Source organism: Thunnus albacares, chromosome 5, assembly GCF_914725855.1.
Source record: "Thunnus albacares chromosome 5, fThuAlb1.1, whole genome shotgun sequence".
Taxonomy (NCBI): Eukaryota; Metazoa; Chordata; class Actinopteri; order Scombriformes; family Scombridae; genus Thunnus; species Thunnus albacares.
Genome location: NC_058110.1, coordinates 36,069,893 through 36,097,654, shown reverse-complemented (window position 1 = coordinate 36,097,654; position 27,762 = coordinate 36,069,893). Strand labels below are relative to the sequence as shown.

General features: G+C 40.6%; 2 protein-coding genes across 2 annotated transcripts in view; one reads left to right on the top strand and one right to left on the bottom strand.

Annotated features, from left to right (window-relative positions):
* The window catches only part of LOC122981723, a 930,226-nt gene that overhangs the window by 171,828 nt on the left and 730,636 nt on the right, over window positions 1–27,762 (top strand). The gene's annotated exons all lie outside the window — the stretch shown is intronic.
* LOC122981781 (protein NDRG3-like) lies at window positions 271–26,005 on the bottom strand. Its single transcript, XM_044350547.1, has 16 exons — window positions 25,772–26,005; window positions 19,868–19,951; window positions 18,693–18,725; window positions 14,131–14,236; window positions 13,806–13,926; window positions 11,966–12,028; window positions 11,778–11,838; window positions 9,769–9,855; window positions 8,696–8,752; window positions 8,491–8,594; window positions 7,449–7,514; window positions 7,246–7,297; window positions 7,037–7,084; window positions 6,094–6,129; window positions 5,865–5,916; window positions 271–2,617 (listed from the first exon to the last, which is right to left on the bottom strand). Exons 2-16 carry the CDS (start codon window positions 19,925–19,927, stop codon window positions 2,448–2,450), a joined length of 1,116 nt encoding a protein of 371 aa, XP_044206482.1. The 5' UTR covers window positions 19,928–19,951; window positions 25,772–26,005; the 3' UTR covers window positions 271–2,447.

Genomic DNA, 27,762 nt, shown 5'->3' with positions numbered 1-27,762 from the left:
ACGCCTTTTTTAAAATGTTTTTTAAATGAATAAAAACTTGGAATAGCAAAAATAAATATCTGGCATTTGCTGTGTAAAATAATTCTTCTGCTCTTGTTCCCCTCAAGGTTGCAGTTTCCTTCAATACAAACATGTTTGAGTTTTATCAACAGAGTTTGACAAAAGGCTTCAAAAAATAATCTCGAGGGAAAGTTTCTCTGCTCACCTTAAATCCAGTAGGTCCAGTGTGCAACTGACACAAACGTGCAAAGAGTCACTAAACCGCCGTAATCTGGATAACGAGCTTTATTTCATTACAAACCTTGTTTACATTAAAAGTCATGAAATAACATCCAGTAAGAACAAACTCAGAGTGAACAGCTAGAAAAGAACCAGCAGTCATACGTGATAACAGACGGCAGTTAGTTTATATAGTAGAATAAAAGAAAGAAGAGTTTGTTAGTAAAATCCACCAATCCAGAGTCTGCATGAAGACTTATTTCCTGCCTCCTGTAGGAGACTATCGAGAACAACAGTCGACACCGTCTACACGCCCGTCTGCCTTCATCAGGACACACTGACGTTTAAAGTGCAATTCATCAAATCAACGTGTCTGAAGACAAAGAAACGCTGAACAGTCAGAGCGTCGCGCAGCAGCTCATCAATAATCAGAATCATAAAATGATGCGATGAGGTTTGTTCTCACTAGACTTTGATACTGTACAGACTTCATGCCGAAACTCCACGACGAGCATGCTGTCGCCCCGGAGAGCAGAGCGCCGGGCGGCTCAGACACAAGACACTAAAATTTAGCATTTTACAGACAGGATGCTGCAATTTGGTAAAAAAAAGAAAAAAAGGATGAGTTGGTATGTTCATAAATGTTAACAATCCTTTAACTGACAGAAAACACTTCCTAAGAGCAGCTGCTGTGTAGCTGTCAGTTCTCAGGACATTTACTAATCCAATGGTGGGAAAATAGCGGCCCGAGGGCCAAATCTGGCCCTCCAGAAAAATTTAAAGCTCACAAAAGCTGAAATTTTTTGACTTTAATAAATTTGCATAAAAAACTTTTATATAATCTTCACAAATCTGCTGCAGGTAACAAAATAAACACAACGACAGGAGGAGGCTGCTGAGATTACAGCTGATAAACCAGCAGACGTGTTAACGTGTGAATTCAAACTGTTTTAATGACACAACTTCAGCCTGTCAGGTTTATTTCTCACAGAAACAGGAACGCTGTGTTGACAGCAGGACTTTCAGTCGGCCGTGAACGAAGCCGCTTTGTGTACAAAACAAAGTGCAACACAGAACATTTATTCATGTAGGAGTCAAATGAGTATTAAAATAAACTGTTAGCCGTCACTTATTAACAGGAAAACTACTACACACTGATCAATACAAGCTTTTCTGTCAGTTAAATGTCAGGAGTCTAATTTATTAAGAATTTTTGCACCACGTTTGAACCCAAATATAACGAATCTGCACTTATCAACTAAACCAGCTGAACACTTGTTTCATCCTCTCTGTAAAATGTCCTGAAAATTAACTGTTAAATATCTGCAAATTACACAGAAAATTCCCAGGAAATTAGTATAAATGTCTACAAAAGAAAAAGACAAGGTCAGAGGTCAGAGGTCAGACCATAAATTCACCTGGAGCCTGCGTGGCTCTGAGGAGCAGCGTCGGTCTGTCGGTCCAGACTCAAATATTGGATGTCAAATTATTTTACAGACATTCAGGAATATCTGTTGTAAATGTAACAATAATAATAATAATAATAATAATAATAATAATAATAATGATAGTTATTGAGTCAGGCCACTCACATGGCTAAAAACATCTTTAGTCGGGTTTTCCAGTGTCGAGTAAATATCTCCTGAATGTTGCTGAAATATTTCTATAAAGTAAATATAATAAGTTCAAAAAAGGTGAATCATTTCAAAAATGAGCTTCATAGCAACAAACATCACCATCTACAGCAACCAGAACAGAATAATAATGATGATAACAGTAGTAACAATAACAACAATAATAATAATAATAATAATAATAATAATAATAATAATAATAATAATAATAATAATAATAATAATAATAATAAGGGATCAGAACCAAACTAAAGGAAGAGAACAGAACAGTCTTCTGTATAAACACAACTGTAAATAAATATGAACCTGCTGCACAGTTACACCTACAGCGTCACCACGGTAACCGCACTGCTCCAGAGACAGGAAGTGACTGTATGGACCGACGATAGCATCCTAAATCGCACAAGATAACAGAACCAACATGGCTGCCGCTGCTGGATCAAAACTGTTCCTGTTTCTAAGTCGCTGTGGAACAAATATCTGACGTCACATGTCGTGAACTTGTTCGGCTATTTGGGAAGAACGTTTTTACGACTAACACGGTTCCAGGTGAGCACAGGTGAGGACAGCGGGGGAGGGGAGACAGAGAGGGAACTATGCGGTCATCTGGATGGCGTGTGCTGCTGTGTGCTCGGGGCTGCTGGAGTGAGCGCCCTCTGGCAGGGTGCCGGTGGTACTGCGGCTCCGGACGCCGTCCGTGGAGCCGACGCTGGAGGCCGAGTGAGTCCTGGAGCGAACCAGCCGGGTCATACCAGCTGTGGGCACTATGGGGGGGGGGGGCGACACAGACACGAGTGTGTTAACATCAGAGTGTGTGTGTGTGTGTGTGTGTGTGTGTGTGTGTGTGTGTGTGTGTGTGAGCTGGTTTTTATGTCCAACCAGCACGTGCTGATTTGAATCGTCCTCGCTGTGACCGAGCAGCTGGATTCAAATCTGATGGCGGTGAGTCTGATGCTCCGTTCACACTGAAGATCAACTTATTATCAGATTGTGACGTTTCCATCAGTGAACATGAACCTGAGGCATCAACTGATCAACTGACCCATGACGTCATCTCCCGCCCTGCTGACAGCGACCAATAGCAGAGCAGCCAGAGGCGGAAATATGCGCTCGTCTTCCTCCTCAATGTTTGTCCTCGTTGACAAAATCACAGAATGTACAAACCTTTTGGATATTTTTACATGAAGTCCAGTTAATATATAAACTGTATATAACTACACGTATACAACCTGTAGACGTATGTGTGCTTCTTCTTCACTGTCATCAGTTTTCCTGTTTAGCTTTCTAACATTTGCTCATTAAACACGTTTGATTTTCGCGCTACCTGAAGGTACGATTGTTCCGATCTAAAAAGTCTCATCTCGAGCACCAACATCCTCGGTCATCCTAGGTTCTTTTATCTGTTCCAGAGGCTGAAAACTGAAGAACAGAAGAAGAACCGAGTCAGCGACTCCTTCAGCCTTTCCTGATTTTACTTGAGTTTAACTTTCCTTTGAACTGTCATTTATTTCTGTTCTGAATTCCTGAATTGGTTTTTTAAAACCTAATGTTTCACGATTAGTCTGTTTTATTCTGCTGCCTTTGTGAAACACTTTGTAACATGGATTCTGAGAAGTGCTCTATAGATAAAGATGATTATTATTAGTATAATAACATAGTCAGGGCCAGCTGACCATTAGGACAGTGAAGATCTTATTACCCTTCATCGCTAAAAGAGCTTTTAAGAAACATTAGACTTAAAGTCTTCCAAAGGATCCACCTGCAGCTGTGATCATGGCGTCAGGTGTGTGTGAGCATCAGTGACACAAACAGACGGTTGTGTTTTAGTTCATGTAACTGACGGAGACGTCGGGTCACGACTATCAGATACGAAGCAGCAGCTGAGAGTCCGTCTGCAGGGTGAACGGAGCCGAGCTGTGTTTATATTACATGCAGCACAGCCTGCTGGTTACTCTCACTGCAGGAGGGAAAAATCAGTGTGATCAGCTAATCGACAGCCAGCATGCCGACACACACACACACACACACACACACACACACACACACACACACACACACACACACACACAGGAGAAGAAGTAACAAGAGATACAAAAGCAAAGTGGAGATGGAGGCGTTGAGGGTGGAGGAGGATTAAAGGACGAGTTCACAGTTTTTCAGGTGTCTTAAACCAACAGTCAGTGTGTTTCTTGCTGTAATCATTCCTCCTGTTCATACTGACCATTAGAAGATCCCTTCATAATGACCTTACAATGGAAGTGATGGAGGACAAAATCCACAGTCTGAAGCTAATATGAAGCTTCAGCGTCCAAATGAGTCAAATCAAGTAGATATCTTTCAACGTTACAGTCTTTTTAGTGCCAAAGTTCCTCTTTTTGTTACTATACTTCCACCTGCAGCTCAACAGGGAAACACTGTCCGAGGAAACACAAAGAGGGAATTTGATGCTAAAAAGACTGTAAATGTGTCAGATATCCACTTGATATGACTAACTCAGACTGATGAAGCTGAATAGAAGCTTCACACAGACTTTAAATGACTGTGTGGACACACTGTGGATTTTATCCTCCATCACTAACATTGAAAACACATTTGAAGGATCTTTTAATATCCAGTATGAACAGGAGGAATGATTACAGACACCTGACTGCTGGTTTAACACACTGGAAACACTGGGAACCTCCTCTAAGATTGTGGTTGAAATCCTGATACCTGATTGGCTGCTCAGGTTGTTTAAAACAACATGAGGGACTGGAGAAACGAAGAGAAAGAAAGAAAGAAAGGAGGACAGGTTGAGAAAGGGTTGTACAGTAGTCATAATCAGAGACAAAACACACAAAAACAAACACTCTACTTACAGTTAATGAGCCGGGGCTGCACACACACACACACACACACACACACACACACACACACACACACACACACACACACAGTTGTGTTCCCATCACTTCAGAGGACATTACATTGTCTGTGTCCAAAATCCCTATTAGACCAGCTGAAGTTCTGATTGGTTGTTAATGAAGGTTTATCAACAGTTAAACTGATCTCCAGGTCATGAGGAACATTAAAAACATCACAACATGTCAAAGTTTCTTTATCTGTGTGTTAAATATCATAAACATGCTAGAAATATGTTTTATGTTTATTGGCACCATGCTAACACATGTCACCATGCTAACACATGTCAGCATGCTAACACATGTTAACATGCTAACACATGTCACCATGCTAACACATGTCGGCATGCTAACACATGTCAACATGCTAACACATGTCGGCATGCTAACACATGTCAACCTGCTAACACATGTCAACATGCTAACACATGTCAACATGCAGAGACGATGACGACCGACAGGAAGTCCAAACCAGAGCTGGAAAGTAACTAAGTACATTTACTCAAGTACTGTACTGAAGTACAGTTTTGAGGTACTTGTACTTTACTTGAGTATTTCCATGTGATGCTACTTTCTACATCTCAGAGGGAAATATTGTACTTTCTACTCCACTACATTTATTTGACAGCTTTAGTTACTTTTCAGATGAAGATTTTATCTGTGAAACATGTGATCAGTTTGTTAAATATTAGACTATTCAACAGTATAAAAAGGTACAACATTAAAATGCTGCTTAAATATACACATCAATCAGTTTTAATACACAGATAATATATATATACAGTACATTTATGATTACTTTTACTTTTGATATTTTGATACTTTAAGTGCATTTTAGTTCAGTTCTGATAATACTTATGTACTTTTACTTAAGCAGGATTTTTTGTGCAGGACGTTTACTTGGAGTATTTTTTACTGTGTGGTATTTATTGGTACTTTAACTACAGTAAAGGATCTGAATTCTTCTGGTACAAACACATGTTGGGATCAAACTCATTTCATGTCGGGTCAGTGGAAGTTCTTCTTCAACAGTCATTAGTAACTTCTAAAAGCTACTGTGAGCTCGCAGTTTTAATCACAATGACATAATAAAACATTAGCAGATACTCACTGTAGCCCATCCCCTGGACAAAATACTTAAAGGCCTCTGCTAGTTTTCCAGGCTGAGGGGAGAGAAACACAGTTTGAAGATTGACAACAAAAACTAACTTGTTTAACATCATCAACTGGCACAATAAATCTATATTATTATAGTGATGATATGCTGAAGGGGAAGGAGAAGGAATGAGGAAGAGGATGACACTGGAGAGAAGGGTTGATTCATCTTAGCAGAGACTCACCTGCACCACCTGAGGAAGTCCTCCACAGTCCGCCATCTAGTGGAGAGACAGAGAACAACACGTCTGATGACGACATGAATAACAGTCTTTGCACACCAAGTCCGTTCTTTTAATCCGTCATCTGACAAAAACCTTTCACACGGAGTCCGACGCGTTTTATTACTAGATTCTTGAGGATATAGTTGATCCTGAACAGCGCGCACACACACACACACACACACACACACACACACACACACACACACACACACACACACACACACACACACTCTCTGGATCTGCAGATATACAGACATGATCATGATCAACAGTCGTCCTGTGATCAGTCTGTGTGTAACTTCTCTGCTGGAGCTGATAGCATCATCAGTGTTTCCAGGCTGTCGTTTGCGTGTACGGTGGCTCTGAGCGGTCAAACAACTCTGTAAAGGCTTTTGACGGATGCAAAAAAAAAATGCAGAAAATTGAACCTGCTCTAAAAACTGTAACGACAGACGAAACTTTCAGAATCGGTGTTAAACGTGATCGACACAACGTGCAACAATATCAGACGAAAAAAACGGACTTGGTGTGCAAAGACCTTTAGTCCTTTAAAAGGTTTTCAATGTTAGTGATGGAGGATAAAATCCACAGTGTGTCCACACAGTCATTTAAAAGTCTGTGTGAAGCTTCTATTCAGCTTCATCAGTCTGAGTTAGTCATATCAAGTGGATATCTGACACATTTACAGTCTTTTTAGCATCAAATTCCCTCTTTGTGTTTCCTCGGACAGTGTTTCCCTGTTGAGCTGCAGGTGGAAGTATAGTAACAAAAAGAGGAACTTTGGCACTAAAAAGACTGTAACGTTGAAAGATATCTACTTGATTTGACTCATTTGGACGCTGAAGCTTCATATTAGCTTCAGATAAACTTTATCTGAATCTGATGGAAAGACAAAGACAGGTACCTTGAGCAGGGTGGTCTTGGTGGGGTTCAGTCTGGAGTTACACTCCACCTGCAGAGCAACACACACACACACACACACACACACACACACACACACACACACACACACACACACACACACACACACACACACACACACACACAGAGTGTATTTACAACAACATGACGTCACAAAGTGGCTGCTGTTATGGAAACAGGGCCGACACTCACCACGGCATCAACAGCAGGCGACGTGTCTCCAACCACCAGCAGAGCAGGACACCTGACACGCACACACACGCGCACACACACACACGCACACACACACACACACACACACACACACACACACACACACGCACGAGTCAGACTGAGTAACAGGGTGCGTCAGTGTAAATCTGAATCTGAACAGTAGGAAACAAATGAGTCGGTACCCGAGTGTGGTGACTGTGTCTTCATTCAGACCAGGGATCGGCCGCTCCATCTGCAACTCAGTACGACTAACACACACACACACACACACACACACACACACACACACACACACACACACACACACACACACAGGTTTAGTTCCCCTCGCTGCCAGCGGGGATGCTGAAGGTCATATCAGGTCATATCTCTGTGTGCACAGTTACATTCAGGTTCATTACCATCAGCAGGTTTAATGTCTCCCTGAAGAGAGAAGATGAAGTCCGTTTGATGCTTTATGTCTCATTATATGATGATTTAAGGGCTTCTGGATGAATGATTATAAAAAAACTTGAGCTGTGTTTGAGCTGTGGAAACCTTTTGATACAGAAGACAAACTTCTGTCTGTGTGATGAATGTTTCCACCACTTCTATTCAAGACCTTTTAAGATATTTTAATACCACATTGAGTGCAATTTAATATCTGTTTCACACATCAAAAACATCAGTGATGATAAGGGCTAGAATCATTTACCAAGTGCAAAGGTAGAGAGTTTTGTCATGACTTCTTGTCAGTTTATAACAGTCGTTCCCAATAATATAACTAATGACTCATGAATCAGGAGCTGGATGTGGATCAGCAGCAGATGAACTCTGGATGAATAGATGACAGATTAACCAGTTAAAAATAACTTCATTTAAGAGGTCTGAGAGAGAACAACTGAATTGGGGGATTTTCCAGCCAGGTTGAACTAAAATCTCATAAAAAAAAAAAACATTTTATAACTAAAATTACTGCCTAGCAAACATATTTAAGACCTTTGTGAATGAAATTTAAGACATAATCCTTCTAAGGCTGTTTTTTTTTTTTTTTTTTTGAGGAAACTTAAATCAATGCTTTTTAAGACTTTTCAAGACCTGCATATACAGATAGAAATAACTTCAGAGCCTCTTCTGGTGCTCTTAGTGTTGTGTTGTACACACACACACACACACACACACACACACACACACACACACACACACACACACACACACACACACACACAGAGTGAGTCTCGTCACCTGTCGTAGCTGTTGTAGAACATGGCCAGGTTGTCCTGCGGTATATCCTGTGAAATGTGGAGTCTGTATGTCTGGATGATCTCCATATTGTCTGTTAACTCATCCTACACACACACACACACACACACACACACACACACATTTAACAGTTAGGTGGAGGTTGATCAGCTGATTCTTATATAAAGACAGAAGCGTCGGCCCTCACCGTGCTGAAGTGATGTCCCATGATCACGTCCACCAGGTTGCTGGTCCAGCCGCTCAGCTGCCGCAGACAAAAACATCTGGTTTGAATCTGATATTTAATTTACTTTCATCAAGTCACATTAAGACTTTTAAAGATCTTTCTAATACTAAGAATCTAATAACTGTTTCACAATCGTAACTCAGTCAGAATGATACGACTTTATAATAAGCAGTCAGTACTTATATCAGCTGATTAAAAATATTTACTGATTTAAGCACCAATATCAGAATTTTGTTTTAGGTCGGAGCAAAATACTCCGACATCAATAAATAATAATGTAAAAAACCTATAAAAACAAAACTCAAACACGCTGAACACACAATAAGAACAGTCACACAGTTACTCACTGTGATCGATTTCAGAGCTGCAACTAACAATTATTTTCATTATCAATTAATCTGTTGATTCTATTCTTGATTAAATAATTAGTTGTTTGGTCCAGAGAACGTAGATCAGTGTTTCCCAAAGTCCAAGATGAAAAAGATAATCAGTTTACTGTCGTAGAGACTAAAGACACCAGAAAATATTCACATTTAAGAAGCTGGAATCAGAGAACGATGAATCCATTATCAAAACAGTTGCCGATTCATTTTCGGTGGATGAACTAATGGATTCATTGTTGCAGCTCTAATAGATTTATTATCCTCAAGGGGGAAATTTGCAGGTTGCGTAACGTGTGTGCCTCCAGAACATTAGTACATTACATATTCTCACGTTAATAAAAAAACATTGCGTTCCATCACTGCTTCCATGCAGGCGGACAAAAAGACTAAACACATGTTGCGTTCAGGGTGGGTCGACGTCAGGACCGATAATTCTGGAAGCAGAGTGTGAGATACGTGACGGAGACTGACGGCGGTGATGATGAGAGAACAGACGAAGGTTGTGCTGTGAGTCCATGTCTGGATGTGAAGGCAGGAGTTGAACTATCAATAAAACTGGAATCTGGCTCCAGTTATAAAATCAACTCAATATAATGTCAGTGTAGTGACGACGTGTGTGTGTGTGTGTGTGTGTGTGTGTGTGTGTGAGACCTTCGAGGCAGCCCAGTCCATCCAGCCCTTGGCACACGGGTCAACGTTGATCAGAACTAAACCCTCCACCAGACTGGGCTCGTTCAGCTGCAACAACAACAACAACACAATGAGCTGAATGATGGATTCAGACCAGCAGCCCTCCAGTCATCTCTACACTTAAAGGATCATTCTGCTGAACCAACCAGTACTGTGTGTGTATCAAAGCCTGATATATCGTATCAGTGAGTCTCACCGCTGCTCTGAGTCACATGATCCTTCATCATGAAGAGTTTGGTCATGTTAGTTTGTTTAGAAACGGCTCCAAAGACTAATAACAGCATCATGTTTTCAATTTCTGGATAACATGTTTGAAGAATGTGATCAGAAGGTTCATCGAGGACTAAAGATATACATATAAAATATGTAATAACTGATCACTTGGTGGCGCTGTTGGTCTCATGTTTTAATATGTTAAGATTTCCTCATGGGACACCTGTCCATGAAGTATGAATACTTCAATACTCCTATAAACGTTCCATAATACATTTTATGCATTATTGTGCATTTGAATGGTTTCTGTAGCTGAAAGTGTGCAGAAGTAGTTAGTGACTGAAAAACGTACGGAAGAAAAAGATAACAATAATATGAGAGCTGTGTTCCAGCCGTCACACAATGATGTTGAATATTTATAAGATCAAATATAATATGTGCATATAAATAAAGTATTTGTATAAGAAGACTCATGAAACACAGGTGCCCTGCTTGTTTTACATGCATACAAAAACCAAAGAATAAAAATGTTTCCCCAAAATGTGGAACTTTCTTATGAACCCTCATCATAACTCATAGCAACACAGTCTGTATGTCCCAGAGTCTTCTCCAGCTGTTCACACGTTCAGTCCAGCTGAATACAGATGTGTTGTGATCACCATCCTCATACAACAAGACTAAAGCTGTGTTCAGGTCAGTTCTCGTCTTGTGTTACTGGTGTGATTTTGACTGCTGGATCATTTGTTTATTCAACTCAAACAGCCAAAATACCAACTGTACGTTAGCTGTAAGCTACAACATTCATGAAGCTCTGTGATACATGCAAATTTTCAACTCACATGTATTTGTACGTATATCAGTTTGCATCATCTCGGTGAATTTGTGTGTAATGGCGTCTTTGCATTGACTTATGCAATCATGCGTCTAAAATTCACTTTGCTTTCTGTCCAAGCAGGAAGCTCCGGGTCTGAAGAGTGAAGCCAGTGCAGAAGTGCCTTAAACCTGCGTTCTCTCTACCGGCCAGCAGGGGGCGACTCCACCAGCTGCATAAAGAAGTCTGATTGTATGGAAGTCTATGAGAAAATGACTCTACTGCTCACTGGATTTATTACCTCAGTGAACTGTTTCCTAATGAGTTTATGGTCTCAATCACTAGTTTCAAGTCTTCTTCAATACAGCCTGATGTTCATTTAGTAAATTATGGAGTAAAATAGACGATAAAGCAGGTTTTATTTAGGGTGCGGCTACTTTGTGACTGACAAGTTGCTACCGCGGTGCTGCGTCAGGTTCTGTAGTTGGACCCTGGGTTGCTCCTGCTCAGCTCCACGCTCTCGTCAAAACATGGTCACCAAAACTCCAGGCTTCAAGAACGGGAGTCCACAAACCAACGGGTGATGTCACAGAGGCAACGTCCATTATTTTTATACAGTCTAGCAGCCAAAGACTAATAACAGCATCATGTTTTCAGTCTCCAGAGAGTAGTTCTGTATACGGCAGACGCTACTGAGCATGTGCAGGAACACTGTTCTGTTTACAGCTTTGTTAGCTTGTTGCAGATAAACAACCTCTGACTTTGTTCTACATCATAACTTCAGTACAAAGAGGAATAAGATCAGCTTTGATACACACACAATATTTGTCAGTAGATCAGTTCATTGTTGGTTTGGATCCAAACATGAAGAAAAATACAGAAAATCAGCAGAATGATCCTTTAATTTATTAGTTTATTGATAAATGATTTAAATGGATTTACTCACAGCCAGTTTGGTGAGGATGTAGGCTCCAGCTCCGACCCCGATACCAATCACACTCTTCACCCTAAGAACACACACACACGCACGCACACACACACACACACACAGGGATGAACTACCCCTCCGGCTGTCTGAAGTTCCTACTACAATACCCATCATGCACTTCACAGTGACGAAGACGGCAGACTTACTGTAGTTGTGACATGACAAACGGCAGCATCTCAGCCAGCTCATCCATGGTGGGGTACTGGTACCTGCACACACACACACACACACACACACACACACACACACACACACACACACACACACACACACACACACACACACACACACACACACACACACACACACACACACGACAGAAAGAAAAGACCAGCTGCATTATGGGAAATATAGGATCCAGTGTTTTTAGACTTTAACCCAGCGGTTCACAAAGCGGGCGCCACTGCTGTGAGATGAATCATATCATTGTTCATCTATTGTGTGTTTTTAATAAATCGGCAACATTTAGCTTCGTTAAATGTTTTTGAACAAATCAAAACAGAATAAATAAGCGATACATATTAAAAACGGTTTAATACGCAGGTGGTCGCAGCTGACATGACGACTCACTGTTGCAGGTTGTCATGGTAACACAACAGGCTTCCTGAAAACATCTCAACACAGAGACGAGTGAATCTGAGCCGACTGACTGTAGTATTATATGTTCCCTGATTTATAAAGGTGTCGGTAAACATGAACAACAGGAGCTGCAGGTTGTTCTCTTCACTTCAACAGCAGCTCATGTCTCATTAAAATGCCCAAAAGCTTTTTTTCGGTTTTGTTTGTTTGTCTTTGCTTGTATATCTTCAATATAAACTCATACATTTAACATATTAACATGTTTAATTGTATTCCTTGTTTGTTTTAAGTTAAATCATTTATATGCAGTGTTTCACCTATAATTGTAACAAGAACCTCCACCAAAAATAACAGCAAACATCCATTCATTCAGAAATCAATAGCGTTCGGGAGCCTCTCAGCAGCTTCTGTTTCAAAACGTGAGTCAACATCTGTGTCGTTGCCATGGAAACTCCTGGTGGTGTATCTTCCTGAGAGAACATGAGCCGATGAACTGATCTCTGCAGCAAGACCTTCATACTAGTGAACTGAACTCTGCTGCACAGATTTCGACCGTCTCACACAGGTTAAGACTACAGAGGCGTCATTGATCCATATGTTCTGGTTCTGTCCTGGTCTTGAACAGTTCTGGAGGGGCATCAGGTTTTTAAAAATCAATCCCTCTTATGGTCATTTTTGGAAACGCTCTTTTGGCACAACAGCCGATACCGTTGAGATGGAGGGAAACTGCTGCACCAACAACTGATCCTTTAAGGATTAAAGGACGTAATCTCAAATCTGAAACGTGAAAAAGTCTGATACACATGATACGCATGAAGCTGCTTGTTAACATTCTTTAAGACATTTAAAACCTCCACATATGTCCAGGAATGATCTTTTATTTATTTTCTTTTTGAAGTTTTTTTATATCTAATTTTTTTTAAATTTCTCCCTCTTGGTCTATATTGGTGGTGGTCTTGTCTTTGGCCTTTTTGAATACTGTTCTGTTTGTAGACATGTGGCTCTTTGCTCTCTGTTTTATCTGGTTTTTCTTTATTTCTACATATTTCTGTGTCGGGTGTCATGAACTGGATGTGGATTTGTGGTATCTGTATCTAGACAGGTGGGATGTTTGTCATATTTGTAGGTCAGTAGTAACTCATGACATCTTCTCCAAAACCTGTTTTCCATCTGAACTAAAGCGTCTGCTTTAGTTCTTTACAGAAGCACCACGAGTACTTGATGACACTTTACAACTCGATGTTTGAACCAAAACACCGGTGTGTGTGTGTGTGTGTGTGTGTGTGTGTGTGTGTGTGTGTTTCCCAGAGAACGATCAAGCACTCATGAACATGTGTGTTTATACCCAACAGAGAATGAAGAGTGTGTGTGTGTGTGTGTGTGTGTGTGTGTGTGTGTTTTAATTACCCAGCAGGGAATATGGGAGCGTTCTCCTGCTGTCCTGGAGCATCAACATGCAGAACTGAGAAATGCTGTGTCATTTCCTGCATGTCCTCGTAGTTAAACAGGCTGTTAAAACAAGACTTGTCTACACACACACACACACACACACACACACACACACACACACACACACACAATCATACTTTCAGATAAACAGGATTTAAAATAGAATCTATTTGAGTGAACTTGTGTTTATCTGGATGGCATGTGCTGGGAATGTATGAACTGTGAACTGCAGTGTGTGTGTGTGTGTGTGTGTGTGTGTGTGTGTGTGTGTGTGTTTACTCACGGTTGAGTCCGATGTCATGGTAGGTGAGGATTGTGGGTCGGTTACCCTTAGCAACCCCCCTCATGGTAACGTGCAGCACGCCATGGGCCGTCTCCACATCATGCTCCTGAACAACAAGCAAACAAACATCATCTTGTCAACAACAACAACAACAACAACAATTTCTTCACTCCCAACTTCCATCTGAACACAAGTAAAGAAAACAGTGAAGCGTCATCATGACGTCACACAGTGTCAGGAGGAAGCGGTTCGGCTGATGTCAGACATGTTTCTCACAGCGACTCCGTCTGTTTACGACAACTAAATAAAATCCTCGATTCACTGAAGACATTTTCAGACACTTGGACAGAACAAAACCATTGTTAATGTTATTAGTGACAGCTGTGACGAGTCAAAGTGTCTGCAGTGAAACAGTCGTTTTCCTCCTAATGTAGCGCAGATTTGAATGAATTTCAAGGATATTTGCAAAAATGCAAATTAATGCTAATTCTCCAGTCGGTGCCAAACAGCTGCAGAAGAAGAGACACAACGAGACGACGTCATTCAAAGCTCAAAATATTTACTTCAATCCTTGAATATCAGCTCATTAACTTAAACGGTGACACTTTCCCCCTTTTATAGCATTTAATAAACAGTTTATAACACACTGTAAAGTCCTTAATAAGCAGAAATAAGGACATTTGCTTATTAATGTATTTGTCTCCTGTGCTCTACAATATTGATTATCTGAATATCACATGAGGCGCATCATGTGAGCTGGTTTTGATCCTATCCCAGATGTGATTGGTTCGCTCAGAAGGGGGCGTGGCTCAGTAAATATACGCTCCCTTGCCTGCGCTGTCGGATCATAAACGGGATAAAGAAGAAATTCATACATTCAGCCACATTTTTTTTGGAAATGTACAAAACAAAAACACCAATTTTTCCACCACAGCCAAGCAAAAAAAAACCTTTTTTTTTGATATTTTGACTTTGTTTACACTTAATTTCATGGATAGAAATGCGCTTAATGGTAAATGTGCTGGAAAATCTACTGAGAAAGTGTTTGTAGATTAAATAACAAGACGTGAATGTCTGTGTTTTGCTAATCAAGCAAAGTAAATACCTGCCAAATCAACTTACTTCATTATACTGATGCTAAAATGATATAAATATCCTATGTTGCCATAGAGTCTTGGTCAGTGATTAACAACAGTTAATTAACACAGAGATATTTACAGTATAAAGTGTGACATCAACATCTCTGACTGTGCAGAAACGTATATCATCTGATGGTATATATCGTCAAACCTGTAAAGGGGTATTTCCAGAACCCAAGTGTCTGCAGGAAGGGAACAGCGTGCTGAGTTTATCAGAGTTATAACAACAGGAACACCTGTTCAGGCAGCAGCTGCTCACTGCTTGTTTCTATATACAGAGGAGCAGTACATCCACTGTGAACTAACAATACTTATTTACCTTTCAGACAGAGACACGGACGGACTGATGAATGGACTCATGTTGTAGGTTGAAGTGTTGTCTAGTAATCTCATTAATGAACCGACCATGGAAACACCTGACAGATCCTATTAATGGATCTTAATCTTCCTCACATGCATCAGCACACACACACACACAGTTTGTCACCACATTACAATTTAAAATCACTGTATTGTGTTTTTAATGAATTTTGTTCTGTCAGTTTCCTCAGAACATCTGACAACGACGTGCTAAATATCCTTTAAACCACAACTTCACAATTAGGTGAAGTAGCTTGTTGAAGGACTTTCCGGATGAACTATGGGGAAAATGCAGACATTTCCAAACTCCATCTAAAAACATTTTCTGCATTTAAATCTGATTTTAACCGAAATAAAATATATTTTCTTCTTTTTTTTAAGATCTACTTTTCTACTTTTCCTGTTTTTGAGCTGTGATTATGATTTCCACAGTTTGCTTGTTATGTGTTGCTCTGGAAAATACTTTGAAATTTGTGTCCTTTCATGGAAAGTGATATGACTGAGTGATATAGACTCACTCAACTGCAACAGAATAAATACAGGTGAGCAGGTAAGCAGGCTAAGTAGCTAACTGGCTAAAAGGCTGACTCCTGTAAGCTACCAGCTGGTACAACATGACTCAGGAGAGCGTACTACTGAACTACTCACCACCCCAACTCCTAAAGAACAGGAGATCTGGTGCAAGTCCAGAGAGTCAAACATCCTGACAGAGGAGAGGAGGAAGAGGAGGAGGAGGAGAGTTTAAGAGACAGAGTGATTCATAAAGAGAAAATGTTTTGGAGAGGACAAAGAGAGAGGTCAGCAGATACAGAGGGCAGCCTTGTTGTCCTTCAGCCTTCTGCCAAGTGAAGGTATAGAGAGAGAGGGGGCGGCGTGATTGGATCAAGAGGAATAAGCTCTGTAGTTATTGGCTGAGAGCCGTACAATCTCTAAACAGCCAACCACTTCTTGTCTGTCCTACATCCGTCAGTGGTGTTTCATCACCTTTTATTTTGTCCTCCACTCCTTCCTCTTCTCCTCCTCCTCCTCCTCCTCCTCTTCCTAATCCTAACCTTCCTCCTCCTGCACTCATCCCACCCCACAGGGAAATCAAATTTCAAAATTCTTTTTGATCACAGTTTTTCTCCCTTGCTGTTCAGACCGCTTGGTATAAAAATCTTACAACTACAGAGTGGCGATATTTTCCTGACCCTGGATTATTCTCCAGAGAGGCAGATGGACAAACGGCCATCAGACTGACATCTATTTTGAACATTCAATAAGCTAATTTAATCAAATTTACATTCAATATGTCCACCGAGAAAAACTGAACACCACCCAAAACAATATATTTCTGTTATTATTTCCTTTTTGTAGGCGGAATGAAAATGTTAAAAATGAAGGCTTCACTAGATCCTGAATGAACTGTTGGATGGGTGTGGGTGATACACTGAGGCAAAGCTAAAATAACTCTGATCAGAGTTACTGATGCAAACTGACCTGCTGTTCTAACGTTTGTCACGTCATCAATATCTGTATGCACAGCTGCTGATTATCCAACTAACTAAGCTGGTGTCTGATGGTCTGGTCTGCTCTGATTATGCAGTGAGTTTTTCTGCACCTAAATATGACTGACAGAATTATAAGCTTCCAACTTGGAAAAACGAAGTTTTTCCCTTTTCCCCGTCATTGTGAAATACAATATGAGGATGAATCGACCTCAACTGAACAGATCTTGGCACTCTGGTCTTGTGATTTATGCAGATGTCAGTAGCGTTGCACCCTACAAGTCACCGAGCCAATAAATCCGAGTCGACTCGCATTTTGTCAGTTGAATCGCTGCCTTTTCTTTTCAGCCACTTCATTATACACATGGAGGACAGTGTTTCCTGCTCTGATTCTCAGCTCCAGTGTGAAATACAGTGAAATCAGCTAAAATACTGTTTAAACAGACGTGCACCAGTGTCTCTACTAGGTGTAAATCTTTGAGAATCTCACATTTCGATTCAGAATTGATTCTCAATTAAATGAACAGAAAAGGCAACACCATTTTCAGTCTCTTGCTCCAGTAGACTGCGTGCCAAACTATTCACTGGTGTCCTTAGTCCACTGAAATACAATATGAAACATAACTGACAAGTAATATAAATGGTCCGCCTTTTTATTTTAAAAGGTTAACTGCATTAATTGATGAATTAATTAATTTGAAAGCTTCTTACAGTCTCCTGCCTGCATGGGAATAACAAACAAGCAGCCTCTCTGCTCCGCTGTTATTAACGTCATGTCTCCAGCAGTGAGCAGCCTCTCTGCTCCACTGTGTTATTAACGTCATGTCTCCAGCAGTGGAGAGCAGCCTCTCTGCTCCGCTGTGTTATTAACATCATGTCTCCAGCAGTGAGCAGCCTCTCTGCTCCACTGTGTTATTAACGTCATGTCTCCAGCAGTGGAGAGCAGCCTCTCTGCTCCGCTGTGTTATTAACATCATGTCTCCAGCAGTGAGCAGCCTCTCTGCTCCGCTGTGTTATTAACGTCATGTCTCCAGCAGTGAGCAGCCTCTCTGCTCCGCTGTGTTATTAACGTCATGTCTCCAGCAGTGAGCAGCCTCTCTGCTCCACTGTGTTATCAATGTCATGTCTCCAGCAGTGAGCAGCCTCTCTGCTCCACTGTGTTATTAACGTCATGTCTCCAGCAGTGGAGAGCAGCGTGTCTGCTGCTCCATCAGCTCTGACTCTAGAGAGGACCTTTCACGTTTTTCGCAGCCACCGTAGGTTCTCCTACACGCTTGGTGGCGGGGGGACTTCTCAAATGTGAATATTTTCTGGTTTCTTTAGTCCTCTAAAACAGTACACTGAATATCTTTGGGTTGTGGAATGTTTGTTGTGACAAACAATGATATGGAACTCGTTTATTATCTGAGCTTCAAACAGCATGTAAACACACTCCATGCTTCTGTGTTGACCACTAATATAAATTCAGCTTCTGGATATATTTAAAGTATACTTAACTCACATGTTTCAAATGCTTACAACACTACACAGTGTCTTAGAAAAAATCTGAAGGTGTGATTGTTCTTGCTGAACTCACCTGACAGTCAAAGTCCTGGAGATTTCTCCCGTTCTGAAGAGAGAGAGAGATTCTTTCATCATTAATGTTATGAAATCAGTTTATCCAACAATGAGAATGTCCAGGACATGAAGCTGATAGTAAGACAGGTTATAAACTAGAACAGGGTTACATTTAAATTTAAAGGACTGGCTCACAATATTTCCAGTCAGTCTTAAAACAACAGTCAGGAGCCCAAATGAACATTAAAGCTGTTTTCCTTGCTGTAATCATTCCTCCTGTTCATACTGACCATTAGAAGATCCCTTCATAATGACCTTACAATGGAAGTGATGGAGGACAAAATCCACAGTCTGAAGCTAATATGAAGCTTCAGCGTCCAAATGAGTCAAATCAAGTAGATATCTTTCAACGTTACAGTCTTTTTAGTGCCAAAGTTCCTCTTTTTGTTACTATACTTCCACCTGCAGCTCAACAGGGAAACACTGTCCAAGGAAACACAAAGAGGGAATTTGATGCTAAAAAGACTGTAAATGTGTCAGATATCCACTTGATATGACTAACTCAGACTGATGAAGCTGAATAGAAGCTTCACACAGACTTTTAAATGACTGTGTGGACACACTGTGGATTTTGGCCTCCATCACTTCCATTGAAAACCTTTAAAAGGATTTATTCATGTTCTCATCAGATATGTTATTCTCTGTCTCTCCACTAGATGGCGGCACATTTGAAGGGAAATTACTGATTATTACTTCACATTTGCTCTGCATTTCCCAGCTATATATATATATACATAAATGTAAGTGGCAGAAATATACAAGTGGAAGAAAATTCATGGATTGATTACCCAATTACATTTTTAAATACCTTCTAAGCTTTTTCCTTAGAGGAAACTGGATTCAATGCTTTTTAGCACTTTTCGAGACCTGCAGACACACTGTAGAAGACATTTCTTCTTGAATATTTATGTGTTCACATGATATCAGATTGGAGGAAAATCCTCTTAGTTAATCAGACTGACCCAATCTGCTGAAATAAAGTTTGATAAATCAGTTCTTTATGCTGCAGGGCAACAACGATTGTTGATCATCAACTTCTGGTTTAGATTTTCTGACCGTTGTTACTCCTGGACATCCAACTTTCTCAGCAGCGCATAAACACAGGACATGACCCAGCTAAGTCGCGCCCCTCACCTGTCCTGTCAGGAGTGGTTTGATCTCAGTCAGCTGGACATCATGAAGCTCCTCCATCATAGGACCACTTTGCTGCCAATCAACCTGATTAGACACATAAAAACAGACAAATATACACAGTTAGACAGAGGCGTGAGCTGTTCCTAGTGTCTGTTCACCTGCCTGGGATGGTTGGTGATGATACAGTTTACATAACAGTTTAGATGTTGTCTTCATTATAGTTAATTTTTTTAATCTAGGCATGCAATTAACAATTATTTCCACTATCTATTAATCTGTCAATTATTTTCTTGACATTTTTCTTCATAAAATGTCAGAAAATGGTGAAAAATCTAGATCAGTGTTTCCCAAAGACAACGTCCTCAAATGTCTTGTTTTGTCCACAACTCAAAGATCTTCAGTTATCTGTCATGGAGACTAAAGAAACCAGAAAATATTCACATATAAGAAGCTGGAATCAGAGAATTTGTACTTTCTCTTCTTAAAGAATGACTCAAAATCAAATTAGTTGGCGATTCATTAAGTAGTCGACCACTAATCGATTAATCGACTAATCGTTGCAGCTCGAGATTGATTCTAGAGGGAATCAAAATGATCGGAACCTGATTTAGCAGCTAAAAACTTTCTGTTTAAATACCACTTAATTATTCAACTGTACTACTGACTAGGATGGATATTTGTATTATAGACATTTTATTACCTTAACGTACCTGCCAACGCCGTCAAATTAACAAAAGATTATTTTAGTCAAAAATAACGTGGTATTTGATGGGATGCCCTCTAACAGTCAACCAGCTGTTCAATCAATGAGAAGAGTCGACCATGTTTTCATTGGTCAGTTAGTCACAGGACAAAAAAAAAAAAAACCCTCGAACTCCAATCAGGAGCTGCGCCTTGTCAAAATCAGGTCAAAGCCTCAGATATGGCCGGACCGTGTATGAAAGACTAGAGGGCTTTTCATTTAAAACGACTGATACAGGACATGGCAACACAAGGCGACACCAGGCCGGGGTGACAAATGGCAAAACTTCATCCCTCAGTCAGTGACCCGGTCTGCTGTGATAACAGCCAGGAAACAGCCTGAGATGAGAGAGGATTTAATGAGACTAACTGACCCCCAGGACTGAAAAATGAAACTCAGTCAGCTCGCTGCTTGTTCCGACACATTCAAAATCATTAGCACTTTTGCCGTTAGCATTGTCATTAGCATCATCGTTAACAGGCGGCTCTCTTCATGCGTGTGCTTGTAAAATTTATATGTCAAAGGCTCATTATTACAGTTTCGTATTTCTCTGTAAAGTAGCACAGTGTTGACAATGTTACTCATAATATTCTTTGTCAGCCCTGGAACTCAAACCATTTTCTGATGCCCCAAAAATATTTAAATAATTATATCATATACGTGTGACGACTAGTCGACTGATGGCTTGAACTAATGACTACTAGTCGACTGGGAAAATCTTTGATTGGGGGCAGCCTGAGGACCCAGCCAGCCACCTGTCTGCCTGCCTGTCTCTCTCTCTGGGTGTCTACCTGTGTGGAAGGTCAGTCTGTTATTCAACTGTGTGAATCTAATGGGAACAGCCAGAGATCTGTGTGTGAGTGAGTGTGTGTGTGTGTGAGTGAGTGTGTGTGTGTGAGTGAGTGAGTGAGTGTGTGTGTGAGTGAGTGTGTGTGAGTGTGTGTGGGCAGACAGGTTGGGTAAGAGTGTTTGAGCAGAGTAGTTTGGATGGATGTTGAGCTTCCTGCAGGCTAACTGGCTGCAGTAACCGCTTCGATTAGAGCGCACACTGCACTGACTATCAGATGGTCTATTTAAATATCAGCCAAGTAAAAAAAAACTGAAAATAAATCTTAAGCCTTTAGTAACTTGTGAGAGCCATTTGTCATTTTTGGCAGTTTAAAGACTGATGAGTCGATTTATCCAGACAATAATGAACAGATTAATCAAGAGTAAAGATAATTGTTAGTTACAGCTGTACTGACTGGCAACTTAGACAGTTAGGAGGATTAAAATAGATCAAAAATAACATTTAATCACCTCTAAGACTGACTGAAGTATTTTACTGGCATTTGGAAAGCCCTGGATTTAGTCAGACGGGAAACAACCAGCCTGGCTGCAGAATATCTTACATTCAAATGAATAATGAAGTGAAAAAAAAAGGCATTTCAGGCTGTTTATCAGGCTTGCCAACCACCACGATGGACAAGCAATTCTTCATAAATTAGAGGCTACTCTCCTATTATCAGGTGCATTTATAGGCTCACTAGGATTCTGGTTATAATCAGGATTTTGGAGAATCCCAATTTTTTAACCTGTTTTTTTGAAACCTGGATATTCTAGCTTAATCAATTAGTTGCTTGGTCTTTAAAGGACACATATTCTGCACATTTCCAGGTCTATTTTTTATTTTGGGGCTCTATTGGAATATCTTTGCATGGTTTCCAGTTAAAAACTCCTTATTTAGGCTTGTGTTGACCAGTTAGAGTGCTCCAGCACCTGTTCAACATGAGTCTGCTCCTCAGGAGAGTTCCTGTATCATGGAAAACATCATGTCTGGTGACAGTGCCTAAGAAGGGGCGCCCCACAGTCCTCAAGTCATTGCATTAACCTCTCGCATAATGAAGGTCATGGAAAGACTGGTCCTCACACACCTCAGACCACTTGTGAGCCCTTCATTAGACCCCTTGCAGTTTGCATATCAGCCACATGTGTGTGCTGATGACGCAATTAAATTCCTGCTGCAGAAGGCCTATTCCCACTTCAACAGACCCAGCAGCTCAGTGAAGATCATATTCTTTGACTTCTCAAGTGCCTTTAACACAATCCAGTCCAGGCTGCTGAAGGAAAAACTGGAGGTTATGCAGGTGGACACCCCCATGATCTCTGATCAAGGACTACCTGACGGGCAGACTGCAGTCTGTGAGGCTACAGGGCTGTGTGTCTTCACATCTGGTTTGCAATGTCAGGGTTCCTGGGGGACTGTGCTGTCTCCCTTCCTCTTCATCCTCTACTCATCGGATTTCAGGTACACCTCTTAATCATCATCATCTGCAGAAATGATTGGATGTCACTGCCATTGTGGGATGTGTGGAGGATAGACAGGAGGGGGAGTATAGGGGCCTGGTGGACCACTTTGTGAAGTGGTGTGCGGAAAACCACCTGCAACTGAACATGGCCATTACCAAGGAGACTGGTGGATTTTAGGAGGAAGAAGGCCCCACCTGCCCCAGTCTGCATTAGTGGGAGTAATGTGGAGATCGTTAACACTTACAAATAACTGGCCATTTATCTGAATGACGAACTGGAATGGTCCACCAACACTGAGGCCATCTACAAATCCACAAGAAGGGCATTAGCTGGCTCTACTTTTTGAGAAGGCTTAGATCTCTTAATGTGTGTCATAAGATGCTCCACATGTTCTATCATTCCAGTGTTTCCCCTAGGTTGACTGCCACTATCAAGGCAAAGGACACCAACAGACTGAGCATACTCATAAAGACAGCCGGGAATATCATTGGCTTGAAGCTGACCACACTGGAGGAAGTGGTGGAGGACAGACTGCTGGCAGAACTGCTGGTGATCATGGCCAACACCTCCCACCCCCTCCATGACATGACAGCCAGGCTAAGGAGCAGCAGCAACAGGCTGACCCAACCCCGGTGCTTCAGGACGGCACCGGAGATCAATCCTGCCAAGTGCCATCTGACTTTACAACTCATCTGACTTTGCCAGGCCCGATGACATCACACTGTCTGTGGATTAACTTTAACCTGACTCCTAACTTGACGAGTATTTATTTATTCACTCAGTCACCTGCTTTTTTAATCACCATGGCCTCTGTGTCTGTATCTGTTGTGTTTTTATTGTGTTTTCATGTATTTTTGTCATCTGTCATGGCTGCAATGACAATGCAATTTCCCTTCGGGGATTAATTAAGTTTTCTACATATGTATCTATTTATCTTCTACTGGTCCTTTATTCAGCCCCTCAGTTCAGCCCTGACCTTTGACTTGCAGGCAGTATTTCTACATAGGTTCAAGTCAAGTTTTGGAACTTTGACCATGTTTAACATCCGACATCAGAACAGGATAAAATAACAGAAAAATCACAAAAGGCACAATATGTCTCCTTTAAAATGTCAGAAAATGGTGAAAAATAACGTCCTCAAATGTCTTGTTTTGTCCCAACCAACAGTCCACAATCCACAGATATTTAGTTTACTGTCATCACTGTTGGTCATGTAAACAGATGCTTCCTCAACACAAGTTATGTCCCTGTTATTCAGCAAGAAAGATGATGATGATGATGATGATGATGATGATAGGGATGCGTGCGATTATAGTCAACTAGCCAATTAAACATTGCTACCCTTGAACCGCTCTGTTTCAAATGCCTCTTAAATACACGCAATATTTTTACAGACAATGTTTACCTTATTGATTAAATTGTGCTCAATTTCGTCTGTTTTCTGAGTGTTTTCTTACCTTTAGACTAGTCGACTAGTCTAATTTGAAATTTCTGTCTGATCAACAGGGAAATTAGTCATTAGGAACATACCTAGATGATAAATATGAAAATGAAAGTCTGACTTTGGTAATGCAGAGCACAAGTTGTAGTTTAACATTCATCTTCCATTACTGATGATAAGGAATGCACCTATCTGACTTTTCTGCTGATACATACAGATCGGATACCTGGGTACCGAATTAGTGAGGCGATGGATTTTGTCCCGCATCACTTCCATGATAAGTGCATTATGAAGGGATCCTCTAATGGTCAGTATGAACAGGAGGAATGATTACAGCAAGAAAAACAGCTTTAATGTTCCTGGCTCCTGACTGTTGGTTTAAGACACATCGGAAGAAGTGAACTGTCTTTTAAAACCAGCATGTAAACACACTTATTGGCAGTTTGACATTACTTCTGTCTTTGGTAACTTGTATTACTTTATGCATTTTTCAAATTCAATTAATTTAACTGATTAATTGACAAAAACAATCATCAGTGTTTGTAAAATAATGGAGTCCTGCTCGGATGTGAGGTTAGGTTTGTATGTTGAACTGAGTGTACTGATGCTCTGCTGTCCGCCCACACACACACTCGCGCCCACGCACGCACACACACACACAGGATGGAGGACTCTCTGCAGATGAGCTGCCTAATTAATGAGCCTGTGTGCTAATGTGAGCTCCAGACAGACAGCTTAAGCCCTAGCAACCGTTACTACGGGAGACGTTAGTGCCACACGCACGCACACACGCACATGCACACACCTGTAACCAAATACACCTGCGCCATGTCGGATAGCTTCACGCGGAGGACACAACAACCGTGTTCACTGAGATAACTGAGCGGCTACCGTTAACGCGACTAACCTAACAGCTCCACCTGACCGTTAGCGGGCTAATCAGCTAACTAGCCGTTACCCGGTTAGTAGCCGTTAACTACATCAGCTGAACGTTACTCGGTTAGTAGCCGTTAACTACATCAGTTGAACGTTACTCGGTTAGTGGCCGTTAACTACAACAGCTGAACGTTACTCGGTTAGTAGCCGTTAACTACATCATTTGAACGTTACTCGGTTAGTGGCCGTTAACTACAACAGCTGAACGTTACTCGGTTAGTGGCCGTTAACTACAACAGCTGAACGTTACTCGGTTAGTAGCCGTTAACTACATCATTTGAACGTTACTCGGTTAGTGGCCGTTAACTACATCATTTGAACGTTACTCGGTTAGTAGCCGTTAACTACATCAGCTGAACGTTACTCGGTTAGTAGCCGTTAACTACATCAGTTGAACGTTACTCGGTTAGTGGCCGTTAACTACAACAGCTGAACGTTACTCGGTTAGTAGCCGTTACCTACAACAGCTGAACGTTACTCGCTGTTAGCTACTCACCGTTAGCCGTTAGCTCCAGAAGCTGAACCGTTCAGTGAGGAAATAGTAACTGACGACCGTTAAACCAGAGCTGGTCTCGTCGCGAGGCTCCGTCTGCGGACTGAACTCTGTCTGCTGCACGCGGACTGCCAGGGGCGGAGCTACGTCACCGTAAACAACAGGTCGTTGATTCAGCGGCAGGTCACGAGGTCAAACCGGCTGCTGAGACTCACAGGTGTCAGGTCTTCACGGCAGGAAGGAAACGGAACTGACAGTTACTGTCAGGTGGGACAGTTGATGCAGTTTGTACTTCATCAATATATTTCAGAATTTATACCTGCGGCCAACACCATCATATACAATATATTTCAATATTTATACCTGCAGCCAACACCATCATATACAATATATTTCAATATTTATACCTGCAGCCAACACCATCATATACAATATATTTCAATATTTAAATCTGCAGCCAACATCATCATATACAATATATTTTAATGTTTGTATTTGCAGCCAGCACCATTCCAACATCCCCTAAGTGTTTTCTACTCATACCAGAAAAGAGAATGCAGACATCATAGAGAAGAAAGTAACTAAGTACATTTACTCAAGTTCTGTAAATTTCATGGCAATCCATCCATCATTAGTCCAGGTAGGCTGAAGAAAAGACAAGAAAAGATCTCATAATTATGTGAGTACTATTTGATAATTAGTTACTAAATTAAGAGAGATTATCTTGTAATTATCAGATACGTGTCCTGGATGCTGTCTGAGGAAGACTTTCAGAGCAGCTACATGTCCAGCACTTTGTGTTAAAAATACTGTTAGCACTACTGATGACCTGATTATATTATATTATATTATATTATATTATATTATATTATATTATATTATATTATATTATATTATATTATATTATATTATATTATTCCACTGTTTCTGTGTGTTGACTGGCTGACAGACAGTTTTCACTACCAGTTACCTCAAACTGGAAGATGTTCTGCTGCTGTCAGGTGAAGGTGAGTAAGTTAATTGGAAATCACAGTTAATATTTTATTTGTGCATCTGTCATGTTAATCCAAGTTCACATGGCCACAACAAAACCAGCGGTGGAAATAAGGACTTTACTTAAGCACAATTTTGAGGTACTTGTACTTTACTTGAGTATTTCCATGTGATGCTACTTTATACTTTCTACTCCACTACATTTATTTGACAGCTTCAGTTACTTTTCAGATGAAGATTTGACACAATGGATAATGTAAAAAGATTTTTAAATACAACACATTGTTAAAGATGAAACCATTGGTTTCCAACCTTTTTGGCTGTTGAAGCAGTGATACTTTATAAAAATAGCTTAGACTATATAAGTGAATTGTGCAAATATTTGTGCAAATGATGTCCAGCAGTTCTTAATAAAATACAAACATGTATTTATAGTTTTAACAGCTTTAGGATTCATAGAGGAACACATTTATTCTATGTTGTTTGAATTGCTTAAAACTACTCGTTAACTTGCATTTATGAATATGACATATATCCATTAGAATTAAAAGCTTAGTCATGTTCCACTGAGTTTGATGTATGAACTACACAGTATATAGTCGATGTGTGATGGTATATGCATGAATAAAAGTGCATGCAATGTATGAAAATGACACTATAACAAAAGTATGTAATGTTAAATATACTGTATGTATATGTGCATTAAGTATATACTGTTTGGAGGAGAAGACAGCATGTAATAATACCCATATATAAGCACAATAATAACAATATAATAGGTGAAAAAGACAACAGTATTTACTAGTGTGTAGTAATGTGTTAGACTGCATCAGAAAGATGGTACCTCTTTGTTGTTGTTTTTTTTTTACCACAGAATTTATTGAAAAATTCATTCACACATTCATGAGAACACATCTCATTTTCTTTACTTTTTGTTTTGTTCTCTCTCTGCACAGCTCAGAAGTGATCATCCTTTACTCATTATGCAGAATGGCTCCCGT

Excerpts from the sequence above, each read along its gene's own strand:
- LOC122981781 (XM_044350547.1), bottom strand. The coding sequence starts at position 19,927 with ATGATGGAGGAGCTTCATGATGTCCAGCTGACTGAGATCAAACCACTC. Across the intron at positions 18,726-19,867 it reads AACCACTCCTGACAGGACAG|AACGGGAGAAATCTCCAGGA; the intron begins GTGAGGGGCGCG and ends CTCTCTCTTCAG. Across the intron at positions 6,130-7,036 it reads CCAAGACCACCCTGCTCAAG|ATGGCGGACTGTGGAGGACT; the intron begins GTACCTGTCTTT and ends TCTCTCCACTAG.